This window comes from Hemitrygon akajei, chromosome 5, assembly GCF_048418815.1.
Source record: "Hemitrygon akajei chromosome 5, sHemAka1.3, whole genome shotgun sequence".
Classification (NCBI taxonomy): Eukaryota; Metazoa; Chordata; class Chondrichthyes; order Myliobatiformes; family Dasyatidae; genus Hemitrygon; species Hemitrygon akajei.
This window is the reverse complement of record NC_133128.1, coordinates 194,189,255-194,207,542: the sequence shown is the minus strand read 5'-3', so window position 1 is coordinate 194,207,542 and position 18,288 is coordinate 194,189,255. Positions and strand designations below refer to the sequence as shown.

Here is an 18,288-nt window from a genome sequence, read left to right as displayed (position 1 = left end):
ATGGGCTCTGATATCTGGAAGAAGTCAAATGCTTCCCAGAGGAGTGCATGGGGAATTGAGCAGAATACATTGGCGAGGTCCAGAAAGATCAGAGATTCCTTTTGTCCTTCCTAACTGCTTGGATCTGCTTGTATGTTCCAAATACCCAGAGAACCCTGGGATCCCTGCTTTCTGTACAGCTGTATCAATGTACTTGTTTCTCTCCAGGTAATTGGCCAGTGAAGAAGATTTTCCCTTCGATGTTCAGAAGGCAGATTGGTCGAAACTGACCAATGTTTTCTGCATCCTTTTCTTATGGATTCAGGACACTACCAGCCCTTCACCTCGCTTTGGGTATTATTTACCTCTGTCACACTATCCTCATGAGCCTCCAGAGATACCGCAAGATGTCCAGTGCATTCTTATAAAGCTTGTTTAAGACCATAAGATAAAGGAGCAAAAGTAGGTCATTCGGCCCATCGATACGGTCACCCATAGGCCCAGGAGCAGGTGCTGCTGTCGCCCGTCGTACTGCCTTCTCTAATTTTCTCCATTTTGGATGGTCAGCATCCAAGTGGTAGCTGGGGGGAGGGGGGGGGGCTGAATTGGCGGGATGTCGTATAGATCACATGTTCCTGCCTTTCAAGTCAGTGTGAATCTTTTCCAGGTGATCTTCCAGTTCCTGCTTTGATGCTTTCAAAGTTCCACTTTTTTCCAGCTTGAAGAGACCTTTAAGGAACTTAAAAGGGTATTTGAGCAACTGTGTTCTTGTTTGTCCTTTCTTTCTGCACAGCTTCCTGAGACTCTCAGTTCTTCGCACCTTTGTCCACCGGCTCATGAAATCCGCGTGAAGTTCGTTGAGACGTTCCCTCTCACTATCTGGGGCTTTCTCCCTGTTTCCTCAACTGTCCCCTTATTCTAACCATTTGCTCAATCTCCTGCTGCCTCCTACACTTCATTGATGGTGATGTTGTCTTTCCACTCTTCCTTGAGCTGACTCCAAACCTCTCTTTCCTCCATAGCAGTAGCTGATGCCTCCCATTGCATCCAACTTCATTGCTGTTGTTCCTTTTAATTGCTCGAAAATTTTCATCAAGTCATTGTTGATAGCTTCCCTCTCAGCAGTTTAGGGCCACTTCATGAGCATTTAGGAGGTGTTGGAGGTTGGGTGGGTCCCTCAGCTAGCATTTCTGTGCTAACCTCCTAAGTGACAGGGGTGCTGATGTTCTGCAAACTTTGGTTTTTGACTGGTTGCTGCGCTTCACTCGACTCAGTTGATTTACTTTGGAAGAAGTCCGGATCAATGTGAGGCCTATGTCCCTGCTCCCTCAACCACCTTTCCTCCCTTGAAGGATCTTCAACTCCTTTTCTGATGTTATTTTCTCCCACCCACAGATGCACACCCGACGCTTGTGTCCTACTACTAATGCTGCTGGTGTTTCGGTGGTCTCTTGTGCGGTGTTCTCTTTTTATTCATGGTAGATTCCGTTCCTAGGTCTGTAGCTGTGTCATTGAGCCATCTTGAGCCGCTGCACTAGCAGGCTCTAGGTTTATCTTCCTTTGTTGCCTTTTCAGAGCTGCTAACAGGCGTCTCCAACATGCTGAACTAGCACTGAGGACTGCTGCCATGCATTGCTAGCCCATGACAGTCCCACTGAGGTCTACTCTCTCCTGTCAGTTGTCTTTCCCTTGTCGTCAGCTGCCCTTTCACAGCAGTCACTGGACAACTGCAGCTAATCCAAATAAAAAAAAACACAGGAAAAGATGTTAATACCCCTCCTGCCAATGGGTCATGAGCACTTGCTGAAGACTGCCTTGATGCTGGGAGCGACACAGGGTTGACACGCAGGGGTTTTCAAGCAGACAGCCTCCTTCCTCAATCTTTCTTCGATTAGCCCACTACGTCTTTGGAGGGCTCGATGATTACTTCTGGCATCCCAGAGTCACCTCCCCAATGTGTTTTACCTCTCTCTTGATGCTATCGTGGAGCCCAAGAGACCTCTTTTTGTTTGATCCAAAGCCATTTACTGCTTCTTTCCACTGCCTCTGATGGTTTACAATAAAGTCTGACTACTCCTTCAGCAATCTGATGGTGGATATGGCTATAATTCCCCTACAACCCACCTCCACAGGATAAACTTTGGTTTTCCAGCCCTGTCACTGAACTTCAGCTGCTCAATCTGCATAATGTGGCCTCTTGCACTCATAGGCTTCAGCCACTGAATCCTGCCACAGGACTGTGAGTTGCACGACGTAGACAATCTGTAATGAATTGGACCAGAGAACCAAGTCTGGCCTGAGGTTGATGGTGGTAATTTTTGGTGGAAAGTGGAGTTGTTTATTGACATCCACTGGCATTTTCCAGTCACAGGCCATGATCATCTATAGATTTATTAAGTATGCCTGCAAGAAAATAAATCTCAGGATTGTATATGGTGACATATATGTACTTTGATAATTAACTTGCTTTGAACTTTAATTTCAGTATCAAATGCATGTAAATTTTCCTGAAGTATGAATACTCCAGTTTTGGTCAAATCACCATTTTATAATGGTTCAGCATGATTTGCATGACCTTGTATTCTAGATATCTATTCAGAGAAGGCCAGAATGCCTATTTTAAGCTACTTTTTCAACCTGCATTGTCATTTACAACAAAGTATGCACAATACTTCCAGATATATGCCTTTGTACTCCTTTTAGAATTGTGCTCACTCGTTTTTTTAACATTAAAATGTTTTTGCACTAAAATGGCCTCTTTTGTTCTAATTGTGCCTTTGAAAAAATTGTGCTTTATGTTTAATTTATGCTTCTTATATGATATTGTGTACCCGTGACACTCCTGCAAGTAAGGTTATCATTGCACCTGTGTACATGTGTATTTGTGCATATAACAATAAAATCGATTTGGTGACTTCTACTATCAAAATGTACTATTTAGCAATTTTTTTGTATTAAACTTCATCTGCACATAATTTCTTTATTCCATCAGCATGCTCATTTCTCTTTCCTCTGTGAACATTTGTATAAATTTGGAAAGTGAGGCCTGTACACTTAAGTCCAAGTCAACAATAAATATGAAGGAAAGCAATAGTACTAATACACCCCACTAGGATATCTCTCTCTTGTCGAAAAAATGACTATTACATCATATTTCCTTTTACCTAGCCAGTTTTCTATCCATGTTGTCACAGCCTCTTTTACATGGTCTTCCATCTGGTGACAAGTTTATTATAATGCACTTTAACAAAAACCTTTATGGAAATTATATACACATCAAATACAGTTCCTTCGTCACCTTCAACACTACTCCCTTTACACTTATCAAGTAGGTTGCACATAATATGCCTTCAAAAAATCCACTCTGACTTTCACTAATCAATTTCTCTAAGCTATTTCTCTCCACAATTATTGTTTCCATAACTTTTCCCTACTACTAAACCAGTTAGTATTACTCAAATTACCCCTGTACTGTTTTTATTTTGTACAAGAGTGTAATATCTGCATCTTTTTTCTGTGGAAATCCAGCAACATCATCTTCATCGATATAGAGTCATTATTGTACATATTGTACAAATTGACAGATCGACAGATGATGCAATAGCCACAGCCCTACACACCGTCCTTATACACCTGGAGAAGAGGAATGCTTATGTGAGAATGCTGTTCTTGGACTACAGTTTAGCATTCAACACCATAATTCCCTCCAAGCTTGACAAGAAGCTCAGAGACCTTGACCTTCACCCTGCCTTGTGTAGTTGGGTCCTACTTCCTGTCAGATCGCCGGCAGTTGGTAAGTGTGGGCTCCCTCACCTCTGCCCCTCTGACCCTCAACAAAGGTGCCACTCAGGGTTGTGTACTAAACTTATTCCTTTCCTCTCTGTATACCCATGACTGTGTAACCACCCACAGCTCCAATCTGCTAATTAAATTTACTGATGATACTACAATGATTGACCTAATCTCAAAAAATAATGAGGTAGCCTACAGAGACTATAGGTTAGCATTTAATGCTATCATTCCCACAATCCTAATTGAGGAGTTACAGAAGCTGGGCCTCTGTACCTCCCTCCGCAATTGGATCCTCGACTTCCTAACCAGAAGACCACAATCTGTGTGGATTGGTGATAATGTATCCTCCTCACTGACGATCAACAATGGTGCACCTCAGGGGTGTGTGCTTAGCCCACTGCTCTACTGTCTACATACATACCCATGACTGTGGCTAGGCATAGCTCAAATACCATCTATATATTTGCTGATGATACAACCATTGTTGGTGGAATCTCAGATGGTGACGAGAGGGCATACAGGAGCGAGATGTGCCAACTAGTGGAGTGGTGTCACAGCAACAACCTGGCACTCAACATCAGTAAGAAGAAAGAGCTGATTTCAGGGGTGTCAAACTCATTTTAGGTCACGGGCCGGATTGAGCAAAATGCAGCTTCATGCGGGCCGGATCAGTCAGACGCGTGCGAACGCAGTTTTCGTTGCCTCCGTTTTTTCAGCCTGCTCTCATGTGTCTCAGTCTCTGCTATAACTACAAAGTGTTTCACTTTACAAATTCCGTTTCTTATGAAGAAGACTGCCGAATAAACACTAAAAACCCTGAAAACCTGGTACCTGAATAAACTCAGCATTAGCCACATCATACGCCATAGGCGCTTCGATTACTGGGGCCAGCTTTAATAGTAATTAGATATTATCTCGCGGGCCAAAGATAATTCCACCGCGGGCCGGATTTGGCCCGCGGGCCTTGAGTTTGACATATATGGGTAAGATGAAGGAACACATACCAATCCTTATAAAGGGGGTCAGAAATGGAGAAGGTGAGCAGTTTCAAGTTCCTGGGTGTCAAGATCTCTGAGGACCTAACCTGGTCCAAACATATCAATGCAGTTATAAAGGCAGCAAGACAATGACTATACTTCATTAAGAGTTTGAAGAGATTTGGTATGTCAACAAATACACTCAAAAACTTCTATAGGTGTACTGTGGAGAGCATTCTGACAGGCTGCATCACTGTCTGGTATGGGGGTGTGAACTATTGCACAGGACTGAAAGAAGCTGCAGACGGTTTTAAATTTAGTTGTCCCCATCTTGGGTACAAGCCTACAACGTACCCAGGACATCTTCAAGGAGCGGTGTCTCAGAAAGGCAGCTTCCATTATTAAGGACCTCCAGCACCCAGGGCATGCCCTTTTCTCATTGTTACCATCAGGTAGGAGGTACAGAAGCCTGAAGGCACACACTCAGCGATTCAGGAACAGTTGTTTCCCCTCTGCCATCCGTTTCCTAAATGAACATTGAACCCTTGAATAGTACCTCACTTTTTAAAATAAATATTATTTCTGTTTATTGCCCGATTTTTAATCTATTCAATACACGCATACTGTAATTGAATTACTTAATTTTTTTTCTTCTTCTATATTATGTATTCTATTGAACTGCTGCTGATAATTTAACAAATTTCACGACACATGACGGTGATAATAAACCTAATTCTGATTCTGAGAAGAAGTCACTACCCTGACACAATGGTGTTAAGAAAACAACCTCTTCCTCAATGTCACAAAAACAAAGGAGCTGGTCGTGGACTACAGGAGAAATGGAGAAAGGCTAGCCCTTATTGACATCAATGGATCTGGGGTTGAGAGGGTGAACAGCTTTAAGTTCCTCACCATACACATCACTGAGGATCCTACGTGGTCTGTACATACTGACTGTGTGGTGAAAAAGGCACAACAGCACTTCTTTCACCGCAGATTGTTGAAGAAGTTTGGTGTGGGCCCCCAAATCCTAAGAAATTTATATGGGGGCACAATTGAGAGCATCCTGACTGGCTGCATCACTGCCTGGTATGGGAACTGTACCTCCCTCAATCGCAGGACTCTGCAAAGAGTGGAGCGGACAGCCCAGCACATCTGTAGATGTGAACTTTTCACTATTCAGGACAGTTAAAAAGACAGGTGTGTAAACGAGCCCAAAGGATCATTGGGGACCCAAATCACCCCAACCACAATCTATTCCAGCTGCTAGCATCTGGGAAACAGTATGGCAGCATTAAAGCCAGGACCAACAGGCTCCAGGACAGCTTCTTCCACCAGGCCAACAGACTGATTAACTCATGTTGACACAACTGCATTGTTACGTTATACTGACTGTCCTGTTGTACATAATGTTTATTATAAATTACTATAAAATGCACAGTGCACATTTAGACAGAGATGTAACATAAATCTTTTTACTCTTCATGTATGTGAAAGATGTAAGTAATAGTCAGTTCAATTCAATTGTCCCTGCCCATCCATCATCTTGCAATAATTTTCCTGTTCACAAGCCTATACCATTGGATCCAGTTTTATGTTTGTTTTCAGTCTTTCACATTCTTTCCATTTCCCTTCTTTGCTCCCTTTACTTGTTCATGAACTTCTTATATTCAACTTGTTCTAACGACTTGGTGTCTGAAATTTGTTCTCTAATATATATTTCTTGTTGTGCCACAAATAATCTCTACTACTCTTATTCACATCTTTTTTTTCTCTTATTATCAAGTCTCGTTCCAAAGTTAGCTTAGATCTCCGATAGTGCACTATAAAATATACTATGAGACATCTGTTGAATGTTTTTCCAAAGCAGATAATACAGCAATTGTAAAACAAATTTATATCAAGTAAAGTTCATATTATAGGCCAGTTAGTCAGACCTCAGTGGTTAGGAAGATATTGAAGTCGATTATTAAGGATAAGGTCTCAAAGTACTTGGAGGGACATGATAAAAAAAGGCCATAGTCAGCATAGTTTCCTCAAGGAAAAAAACTTGCCTGACAAATCTGTTAGAATTCTTTGAAGAAATAACAAGCATCAGTTGATAATGTGTACTTGGATTTTCAGAAGGCCTTTGATAAGGTGCCACTCAGGAGGCTGCTTAACAAGCTGCATGCCCATAGTATTACAAAAAAGATTCCAGCATGGATAAAGCAGTGGCTGACTGGCAGGACACAAAGAATGGGAATAAAAGAAGCCTTTTCTGGTTAGCTGTCAGTGAATGGTGGTGTCCTACAGGGGTCTGTTTTGGGACTGATTCTTTTTACATGATAGGTCAATGGTTTGGATGATGGAATTGATGGCTTTGTTACAAAGTCTGCAGACGATATGAAGATAGGTGGTGCTGCGGGTAGTTTTGAGGAAGTAGATCCGCTACAGAAGAATTTAGACAGCTTAGGTGTTGAAGCTTAGGAGAATGAATGAAGAAATGGCATATGGAATGTACTGTCAGGAAGTGTATGGTTATGCACATTGGTAGAAGTGTTACGAATGAGGAGCAACTCTGATGGGCAGAAGGGAATTTTGAGAATCGCAAAATCGCTACTATTTCGGGTCTGATACCAAGGAAATGAGAGAGATAACAGCAAAGACAGTTGTTATTGATAAACAGCTCATGTCAGTTAATGAGAGAGGGACAACGCAGAGATACACTAAGTGGAATGTCTCCTCCTAACAAAAACGGAACGGAACCACTGATTACTGCTATTGTTTCTTGGAGAAGGATTGTATATTGAGTACTGTTCTATTCAGTGAAACCCCTCATGGGGCAACCAGAGGGGGCGGGTTTGATGGATTGCATCATCCCAACCTGATTGACACCTGATACCCCATGAGTGGGGATAATAGTAAGGTCTGGGGAACACCCCTCAGACGCACCAGGAGAGATGCTACGAGACCGGTGGGGGCTTGTGTGTGTGTCCACCCTTGCCTGGGTGACGAGTCCACCACAGAATGGTCTAGCTTATGGTCTAGCTAAAGGACGGAGGGGTCATAAGTGAATGGCCACAACAACAACGCATCGACGGATCAAGATCGTAAAGGAAAGTCGTCAAGTCAATAGCTGTTACTCTCTCTCTCTCTCTCCAACAATTGCAACACAGCGACCAACAACTACCGCAGCCTGCATGAACTGAACTGAACTTTATATTTCCATCGGACAATTCATTATCCCCTAGACAACGATAGAGCTTATTTCTTATTGATTATTATTATACCCACACTTTTAGGTTTAGTATCAATGACGTATATTATCTGTATATTTGCATTGATATTATTTTTGTGTATTTTTACTAATAAATACTGTTAAAAATAGTATCAGCAGACTCCAACGGATACTCCTATCTTTGCTGGTAAGACACTCAGTTACGGGGTTCGTAACAGAAGAAATAAAAAGATTGACTATTTTCTAAATGGAGAGAAAATATAAAGAACTGAAACACAAAGGGACTAGGTAATCCTTGTGCAGTATTCCTTGAAGGTTAATTTGCAGGTTGAGTTTTTGGTAAGGAAGCCAAATACAATGTTAGCATTCATTACAAGAGGACTAGAATACAAAAGCAAGGATGTAATGAAACTTTATAAAGCACTGGTGAGGCCTCACTTGGAATATTGTATGCAGGTTTGAGCCCGTTATGTTAGAATGGACATGCTGAAACAGGACAGGGTTCAAAGGAGGTTCACAGAAATGGCTTGTCATATGAAGAGTGTTTGATGGCTCTGGGCCTGTATTCACTAGAGTTTGGATGAATGACAGTGACCTCACTGAAACCAATCAAATGGTAAAAGGTCTTGATGGACTGGATATGGAAGGGTGCTTCCTATGATGGAAGAGTCTAAGCCCAGAGCACACAGCTTCAGATTAGAGGGGTATCCTTTCAGAATGGAGATGAGAAGGAATTTAGCCAGAGGGTCTTTGCCACAGGTAACTGAAGAGGCCAAATCTTTACATATATTTAAGGCAGTTTGATAGATTCTTGATTGGTCAGAGTATGAAGGGATACGGGGAGAAGGCAGGAGATTAGGGCTGAGAGGATAAACCGATCTACCATGATGAAATGGCAGAGCAGAGTCGATGGGCCAAATGGCCTAATTCTGCTCCTATATGTTATGATCTTATGGATTTTTTTGTGCGGAAGGAGGAATTGGGGGGGGAGGGGTGGCGATGTACCTATTCTGTTTATGTTCATTTGTTTGTGTGGAGAGGTAGGATGTGAGGGTTCATGATGGTGCTGCCTTTCTTCTCATGGCTATGTGGAGAAGAGGAATTTCACATTGTTTACAATGATAATAAATGAGCCTTTGAACAACACCATTTTATTTATTTAATACATTTTGTATTAATTGTTTCTGAATTTGCGTTACATTTTTCAAGCTATCATGTCCACAACACTTTGGAAAGGGAGGGAGAGCAGCCTGATGTCCTGGTACATATTGGTACCAATGACATAGGAAGGAAAAGCAAAGAAGTTCTGAAAAGAAAATTTAGAGAGCCATGTAGAAAGCTGAGAAGCAGGACCTCCAGGGTAGTAATTTCAGGATTGCTGCCTGTGCCATGTGCCAGTGAGGGTAGAAACAGGATGATTTGGCAGATAAATGCGTGGCTGAGAAGCTGGTGCAGGGGGCAGGGCTTCAGGCTCTTGGATCATTGGGATCTCCTCTGGGGGAGAGCTGTCCTGTTCCAGAGTGAAGGCTTACACCTGAACCCGAGAGGGACCGATATTCTCGCGGGCAGGTTTGTCAGAGCTGTTGGAGAGGGTTTAAACTAATCTGGTGGGGAGGAGGGTTGGGAACCAGAGAGAAGGGACTCAGGATAGGACGGATGGTAAAAAAGGCAAAGGTAGCATGCAGTCAAACTGTCAGGAAGGGCGGCCAGATGACAGCACATAATTGCAGCCAGTAGGGTGGACCAGTGCATTACGGATGCAGAGTCAAAAATAGTAACAAATACAGTACTCAAAGTGTTATATCTCAATGCATGGAATATAAGAAATAAAGTGGATGATCTTATTGCACTATTACAGATTGTCAGGCATGACGTTGTGGCCATCACTGAATTGTAGCTGAAGAATGGTTGCAGTTGGGAGCTAAATGCCCACAGTTACACATTGTATCAGAGGGACAGGAAGGAAGGCAGAGGGGGTGGCGTGGCTCTGCTGGTAAAGAATGACATCAAATCAGTATAAAGATGTGACATAGGATCAGAAAATGTTGAATTCTTGTGGATTGAGTTCAGAAACTGAAAGGGTAAAATAACCCTGATGGCAGTAAAATACAACCCTCCCAATAGTGGCTAGGTTGTGGACTACAGATTACAACAGGAAATAGAAAAGGTATGTCAAAAAAGGCAATGTTATGAAAGTCACGGGAGAATTCAACATGCAGGACGATTGGTAAAATCAGGTTGGAAATGGATCTCAAGAGACTGAGTTTGTTGAATGCCTACAAGATGGCTTTTGAGAGCAGTTTGACATTGAGCCTAAGAGATCAACTATACTGGATTGGGTGTTATGTAATGAACCAGAGGTGATTAGGCAGCTTAAGATAAAAGAGCACTTAGCCGTGATCACAATATGATTATGTGTTCAACTTAAAATTTGATAGGGGGAAAGTAAAGTCTGACATAGCAGTATTTCAATGGAGTAAAGGGAATTACTGTGGTGTGAGAGAGAATTGGCCAAAGTAAATTGGAAGGAGATGCTGGCAAGGATGACAGCAGAACAGCAATGGTGTGAGGTCTGGGACAAATGAAAAAGGTGCAGGATAGATGTATTCCAAAAACAAAGAAATACTCAAATGACAAAATAGTACAACCGTGACTGACAAGGAAGTCAATGCTAATGTAAAAACAAAAGAGGGGGCATACAACAAATCAAAAATTAGTGGGAAAACATCAGTGGGAAGCTTTTCAAATCCTACAGGATCACCAGGAGGGAAAAGATGAAATATGAAAGCAAGCTAGCAAACAATATCAAAGTGGATAGTAAAAGCTTTTTCAAGTATGTAAAAAAGAGAAATGAGAGTGGATATAGGAACACCAGAATATGAGGCCGGAGAAATAATAACGGGGGCCAAGGAGATAGCAGGTGAAGTAAATGAGTATTTTGTAAATCTTCACTTTGGAAGACACGAACAGTGTGCCAAATGCTGAAGAATGAGAGGGAAGAGAAGTGAGTGCAGTTACTATTACAAGGGAAAAGGTGCTCAAAAAGCTGAAAGACCCAAGGGTACATAAGTCATCTGGAACAGATGAACTGCACCCTAGGGTTCTGAAAGATGTAGCAGTAGAGATTGTGGAGGCATTAGAAATGACCTTTCAAAAATCATTGCACTCTGCCATGGAGACAAGGGGCCAAAAAACTGCTAACGTCACCCCACTTTTTAAGAAAGGAGGAAGGCAGCAGAAAGGAAATTATAGACCAGTTAGCCTGACCTCAGTTGTTGGGAAAATGTTAGTCAATTGTCAAGGATGAGGTTATGGAATACTTGCAGACACAGGACAAGATAGGACAAAGTTTGCATGGTTTCCTTAGGGAAAATCTTGCCTGACAAACCTGCTGGAATCCTTTGAGGAGATTACATGTAGGATAGATAAAGGGATGCAGTGGATGTTGTATATTTGGACTTTCAGAAGGCCTTTAACAAGGTGCCACACATGAGGCTGCTTACCAAGTTCAGAGCCCATGGTATTACAGGAAAGTTACTGGCATGGTTAGAACATTGGCTGATTAGTAAGAGGCAGAGGGACTTGTAAGCCCTTGTACAGAACACCCTAAAGGTTATCTTGCAGGTAGAGTCATGGTGAGGAAGGCAAATGCATTGTTAGCATTCATTTCAAGAGGTCTGGAATACAAGACCAGGGTTGTGATGCTGAGGCTTTATAAGGTACTGGTGAAGCCTCACCTTGAGTATTGTCAACAGTTTTGAGCTCCTCGTCCAAAAGATGTGCTTTGGAGAGGGTTCAAATGGAGAATCAAAGGATTATACGAGGAATGCTTGAGTCCCTACTCACTGGAATTCAGAAGGATGAGGGGAGGATCTGATTGAAACCTTCTGAAAATTGAAAGGCCTAGGCAGAGATATGGAAAGGATTTTTCCCATGCTGGGGGAGTGAAGAGTGCACAGAGGGGCCTCCACTTAAAACAGGGATGCGGAGAAATTTCTTAAGCCAGAAAGTGGTGGATTTGTGGAATTTATTCCCACAGGCAGCTGTGGAAGTCAGAAACATGGAAGAAACCATTACAAACTGACTCCTTTCTGTACCACTTCTTTCACTTTTATTGGTCACAAAATCATCAATTGTCTTAATCCTGTATTTTTGATCTAATCCTGAAACATTCCAACTTTCAATCTCCTTCCTATCTACTTCTTGTATCTCTTCAAAAGTAACTTGGACCTTCAAGTTGTAAGCTGTTACTAAAGAAATTGTTAGATTAACTTTTAAAAATCAATGTCTGACATTATACTGAACTGGGAAATCAAACAGCAATTAGCCTTTTTACACTTATATTGTATTATGATAAGAGTGAAATGCAATTATTAGTTAAATTTTACTAACAGTAAATTCCATATTTTACGTCGAAACGTACCTGTGGGTGATAAAGAAAATTCATCACCAAGTTTACACAGCAGAGTCCTACAAACAGCAAATGACCAGATCATGTTACTAGCTGTTATTTGAGAGATAAATGTTAGCCTGGAAACCAGAGGAACCCATCTAAGCTTCTCCTAATAATGCATTCCCCCTCCCCTCTTCTCCTATTCCCCACTCTAGTCTCATAACTCTTCTCACCTGCCTATTACCTCCCTCAATTCTCCTCCTTCTCCTCTCCTATCAGATTCCTTCCTCTCCAAGCCTTTACCTTTCCCACCCACCTGGCTTCACCTATCACCTTCTAGCTATTCTCCTTACCCCACCCCTTACGTTTTTATACGGTGTCTTCCCCTTTCCTTTCCAGTCCTAAAGAAGGGCCTCAGCTTGAAGTGTCGTTTATTAATTTCTATCGATGCTGCCTGACCTGCTAAGTTCATCCAGTATTTTGTGTGTTGCAATGGATTTAGGGTTTCTGTTTTACTTGAGAGCACAGACTTAACTGTGAAATCTGAAGGAGAGTACCTCTGATAAATGTAACACTGTCTCAGCAATCTGCTTCAGTGAAATAGAGAATCGGAATAAATACGTACAGAAAATCAAGATGGAATGCGGGGGGGGGTGGTGTCTATATTCAATCTGGCATCGATAACTAGTGATGCATACAGGTCATTGTTAGATGTCAACTATTAACTCTCTTTGTATATGATCTGGACAAAGCCAACAGGTGTGCTCTAGCAACTTTGCTGATAACACAAAGATATAGTGGATGGGTTTGCAAATTGTGAGATTTCATAAGCCCACAGAAGGATATAGTTGCTTAAGGGAATAAACAAGAAATTGGGTAGTAGAGAACACGGTGGGAAAATGCACTAAGAAAAATTAAAAGGCAAGCTTTGTTTTTACTAAATTAAAGTAAAATTATAAAATGTTGTGGCAAGATCTGGTAGAAGTTCACATGCAGGTTCAGTAAGTTATTCAGAAGTTAAGAATGTTAACCTTTATTCCAAAGGAAATGGATAATAAATTAGGGACATTTTGATGCAGTTTTGCAGAAACAAAATCTGGGCTTTCCTGTGATATATCAATCACCATATTTAAGGAATGACTGGAAGCAGTGACAAGTTTCATTTGATTGATTGCTGAGAAGCAGAAGTTGATACATGAAAAAAGCTTAAACAACATGGACCGATTCCATATTGTAAAGCACTAACAGCAAAAAAAATCTGCAGAGGGCTGTCACGTCAGCTAGCTCCATCATGGGCACTAGCCCACCCACCATTGAGGATATCTCCATAAGGCAATGTCTCAAAAAGCTGGCATCATTAAGGACCACTTCTCATTTATACCATCTAGATTTAACAGACATTTATTTTTAAATATAGCATATTTGAAGTACTGCTACCGCAAAACAACAAATTTCACAACAAATGTCAGTGAAATAAACTTCATTCTGGTTCTAAGCTACAGGATGCTGAAAGGTGATCATATGGAATTATATAAGATTCGGAACGCGATCAACAGAGTGCATATTGAGAGAATATTTTCCATCGTGCAGTATCCCGAGTTAGTCATAACTTCAAATAAAGGGTCGTCCATTTAAGACACCTCACTCAATAGACGTTAATCTTTGGAAATCTGTACCTGAAGTAGATGCGGAAGCAGAGCCACTGAATATATTTAAGGCGGAGAATTACAGATATTTAAATCACAAAAAGTCCAAAGGTGTGAAAAGGGAGGTAAAAAAGTGTTGAAACCAAGATGTGGATCAGTCATGGTCTTACAGAATAGCGAAGCACGCTGGAGAGGGGCCGACTGGCCTATTCCTGCCCCTGTTCCTAGGAAACTTGTGTAAAGACCGCAACTGATGCCAGCAACACGTGTCACCGTGCCCTTTAACCGCGGGCTGGACCCGAATGCCCATCCGACCTCTCCCTCCCGCGCCTCGGCAGAGAGAATCCAGCAGGCATATTCACAATCACAAATCCACCGATAACAACCACTGAACGACGTCTTCATAAGCGCAGCAAACGGCACCACATTGCAACTTACGCAGAAAAGTGAACGAGGACATCACATCTTGACGATGACAAGCAGGAGACGAAATGTTGTAAACAGAACAGCCCCTACGGAGTCACTGGTCAGATGCCCGTCTCTGACTAAAACGTGCACGCACGGTATTCTGGAGTTTGTAGTTCATCTGTATAGGAACACACCGGAATTTCCTACAGTTAAACTATAGTACCCAGCATGCAGTGCAACAAGGCCGCTTGGATTCACGTGAGCAAGTCTAATTTAGAAGGTATAGAGTCTGGGCAGCAGCAAATATTCCATGACGTAATGTCGATAGACAGAAGCGCTGGCCACTCAGGTGGTAAGCTGACTCATCTGTGGTTGGTAGAAAATGGCTGCCGGCTGTCCGACTTATTAGCCAATCAGACTGTGCGAACCCGGGAGCTAGAGGCGGGTCTGCGGTCTGAACGCCCGGAGCCGGCAGCCATTTTGGCGCTAGTGCGGAAGTTGGAGTTGTGTCCTCGGAGCCCGAGCCGGAGCGGCCGACCGTTCCCTCTGTTCATGCTCAGGTAGCGCCGGGCACAGCGGCTCCCGTTCTTTCTTGTCAGCTTCGAGAAGAAAGCTATCCGAAAAGATGGCAGGCAGATTACCGGCGTGTGTGGTGGATTGTGGCACTGGGTAAGTAATGAGGCGCGGTGTGGAGGAGTGAAGTTAGAGAGGCGGCTCTCGGTTCCGGGGCCGGTGGGTGTGGGCCGCCCGTCTGTCGTGATCCGATTCACTGGCTGGGCAGGGTTGGCCCGGGCTGCAGAGGGTACCACATCCATTAATCAGCAAGGTAAACGATCGGGAAGAGGTGAAGCACTGACTAAAAGGCGGTGTTCATATCTCCGCGGAAATCAAATAGCATAGCTCCAGGGAAAGGTGTGACTCTGACGGCAGTAACAGCCGACCACGGTCGCTAACTGTCCTCCACCCAGAATCAACTGTAACGGCGCAGGATTCCTCCCTTCCATCAGCATCGTTGCACCTTTCAGAACCAGGTGAACTAAAATCTAAAATCTCCTCATTCCTCCCATGTCGGCGTTTTACACTTTTTTTTGCCCTAAAGTAATTCTTGCAGAAAAACCGTGGGTAAAAAGGCCGCAAGTGGACAAGCGCGAATGAACTTCCGAGTTGTCAAAGCTCCTTCCTCCTTTCGTGCATAATTTCCTTATTAGGCTGTTTCTTTGTTAATGTTTAGTTGCTGATCGTGGAGGCTTAAACTATTTCCTTTTTGGTGTTTTTTTTTCAGACCTAGTATGTTTCAAACTACTATATTTCAAATGTGACAAAAGAGGTACTCGTTGAGTAAGGGAAATATTCACGTTACACTTTGCATCATCTTCAGTAAAACAAATCCTAATATGTGAGCTATCATTGTAGTGAATTTTGCTGTGTTGACAAGTGCCTGCGACCCTATGGTCTGTAAGCATATTCGCTTGTTTCTCTTGGTATAGACGCTGTACGTTTCGGCAAAATACACCACTAGTGAAGTTTATCGGATTCCTTGCTGTCTTTGGTACTGCAAAGTAGGGTTAAGCATGAGTTGTTTTTGTTTAAATCTATATGGTGAATCTATTTTAAAAATCAATTGCGTGGATTTTTTAAAAAGTGGGAACAGATCTACCTAAAATGGGTATTACATTTAAAATGTTGAATAAAAGTATGCAATGTGTTCAGTATTACAGGGTGTAACTTTGTGGAAAATTAATGTCATTGTCTTGAAATAGTTCTTTAAAAATGTATGTCTTGTCCTGTCTGCTGTGAATTGCCTGCACTAGCTTGCAGGAGGAATTTTGGAATTTCTTATTGCTGCTTTTTGTTGCCTCAATTTCCCCCCAATCCTAAGTCACTGATACCTGACAACCTGTTGAGATTCGTGCACATGTTGTTCTGACATCCTGAATCCTGCCCCTGATTTTCATTATTTTAATCCTGGTTCCAAATTCTGGAATTCACTCCCAGACCATCCATTCCACTCTGCATTTAATTCTCTTCTAAATGTCACTTTCTGAAAGCCTTTAAGGTTTTGCTTAGTGACTGTGTCTAATTATCTTAACAACTTGTACTTTAAATATTATGTCACATTAACATACTCTATTGATCAAGCATTCAGCATTGATATTTAAACAAAATCTATTCACAAAGCATAAACTTCTAAAGTGAAAGAATCAACTTGAAGTGATGAATGAGATAATTTATTTAAATATGTTACTCAGAATAAGTATGACTACTCTGCCCATTGAAGTAAATTTGGCAAAAATGAAATAAAGATATTGAATAATTTTGGTACCACAGCCACCAGAAACTGTTCTGACAGGTTAGCTATTTTGACATACCGACAAATTCATTCTGTTACCCATGCGAAATAACTTGGTTTCTTTATATCCCAGTTAACTAAGCACTTCATTACAGATATTTTGTCTTAAATGTACCTTTATAGAGTCATAGAAAAGTGCAGTACAGAAATAGGCCCTTTGGCCCATCTAGTCTGTGCCAAAAGCATTTAACCTGCCTACTCCCATCAATTTGCACAGAGGTCATAGCCCTCCACATCCCTACCATCCATGTTCCTATCCAAACTTCTCTTAAATGTTGAAATTGAGCTTGCATCCACCACTTATGCTGGCAGCTCGTCCCACACTCTCTCAACCCTCTGAAGTTTCTGCTCATGTTTGCCTTAAAATTTTCACTTTTCAACCTTAACTTATGACCTCTGGTTATAGCCCACCTAACCTTGGTGGAAAATAGACAATAGGTGCAGGAGTAGGCCATTCGGCCCTTCAAGCCAGCACCGCCATTCAATGTGATCATGGCTGATCATCCACAATCAGTACTCCGTTCCTAACTTCTCCCCATATCCCTTGACTCCGCTATCTTTAAGAGCTCCTTCTTGAAAGCATCCAGAGAACTGGCCTCCACTGCCTTCTGAGGCAGAGCATTCCGTAGATCCATAACTCTCTGAGTGAAAAAGTTTTTCCTCAACTCCATTCTAAATGGCCTACCCCTTATTCTTAAACTGTGGCCTCTGGTTCTGGACTCCCCCAACATCAGGAACATGTTTCCTGCCTCTAGCATGTCCAATCCCTTATAATCTTAAATGTTTCAATCAGATCCCCTCTCATCCTTCTAAATTCCAGTGTACACAAGCCCAGTTGCTCCAATCTTTCAACATATGATAGTCCTGTCATCCCGGGAATCAACCTCGTGAACCTACGCTGCACTCCCTCAATAGCAAGAATGTCCTTCCTCAAATTTGGAGACCAAAACTGCACAGAATACTCCAGGTGTGGTCTCACCAGGGCCCTGTACAACTTCGGAAGGACCTCTTTGCTCCAATACTCAACTCCCCTTGTTCTGAAGGCCAACATGCCATTAGCTTTCTTCACTGCCTGCTTTACCTGCATGCTTACTTTCAGTGACTGATGAACAAAGACACCTAGATCTCGTACTTCTCCTTTTCCTAACTTGACACCATTCAGATAGTGATCTGCCTTCCTGTTCTTGCCACCAAAGTGGATAACCTCACATTTATCCACTTTAAACTGCATCTGCCATGCATCTGCCCACTCACCCAAGCTGTCCAAGTCGCCCTGCATTCTCCTAACATCCTCCTCATATTTCACACTGCCACCCACCTTTGTGTCATCTGCAAATTTGCTAATGTTACTTTTAATCCCTTCATCTAAATCATTAATGTATATTGTAAATGGCTGCAGTCCCAGCACCGAATCTTGCGGTACCCCACTAGTTACTGCCTGTCATTCTGAAAAGGACCTGTTAATCCCTACTCTTTGTTTCCTGTCTGCCAACCAATTTTCTATCCATGTTAGTACCCTACCC

General features: G+C 42.3%; 2 protein-coding genes across 6 annotated transcripts in view; one reads left to right on the top strand and one right to left on the bottom strand.

Annotated features, from left to right (window-relative positions):
• Window positions 1-14,619, bottom strand: part of LOC140728603 (solute carrier family 35 member F5-like) — a 177,998-nt gene extending 163,379 nt beyond the window's left edge. For 4 of the 5 annotated variants that reach the window (XM_073047585.1, XM_073047586.1, XM_073047587.1 and 1 more), the window contains exon 1: window positions 14,446-14,595. The gene's annotated coding sequence lies outside the window, so the exon portion shown is untranslated. Of the gene's footprint in view, window positions 1-14,445 lie in introns of all 5 variants that reach the window. The other variant, XM_073047589.1, reaches the window with a different exon arrangement.
• A 261-nt stretch (window positions 14,620-14,880) lies between these two features.
• LOC140728604 (actin-related protein 3) overlaps window positions 14,881-18,288 on the top strand; it is a 29,537-nt gene continuing 26,129 nt past the window's right edge. Inside the window, exon 1 of the mRNA XM_073047592.1 lies at window positions 14,881-15,084. Within this exon, the coding sequence (XP_072903693.1) occupies window positions 15,041-15,084 (44 nt within the window). The 5' untranslated portion in view covers window positions 14,881-15,040. The remainder of the gene's footprint in view (window positions 15,085-18,288) is intronic.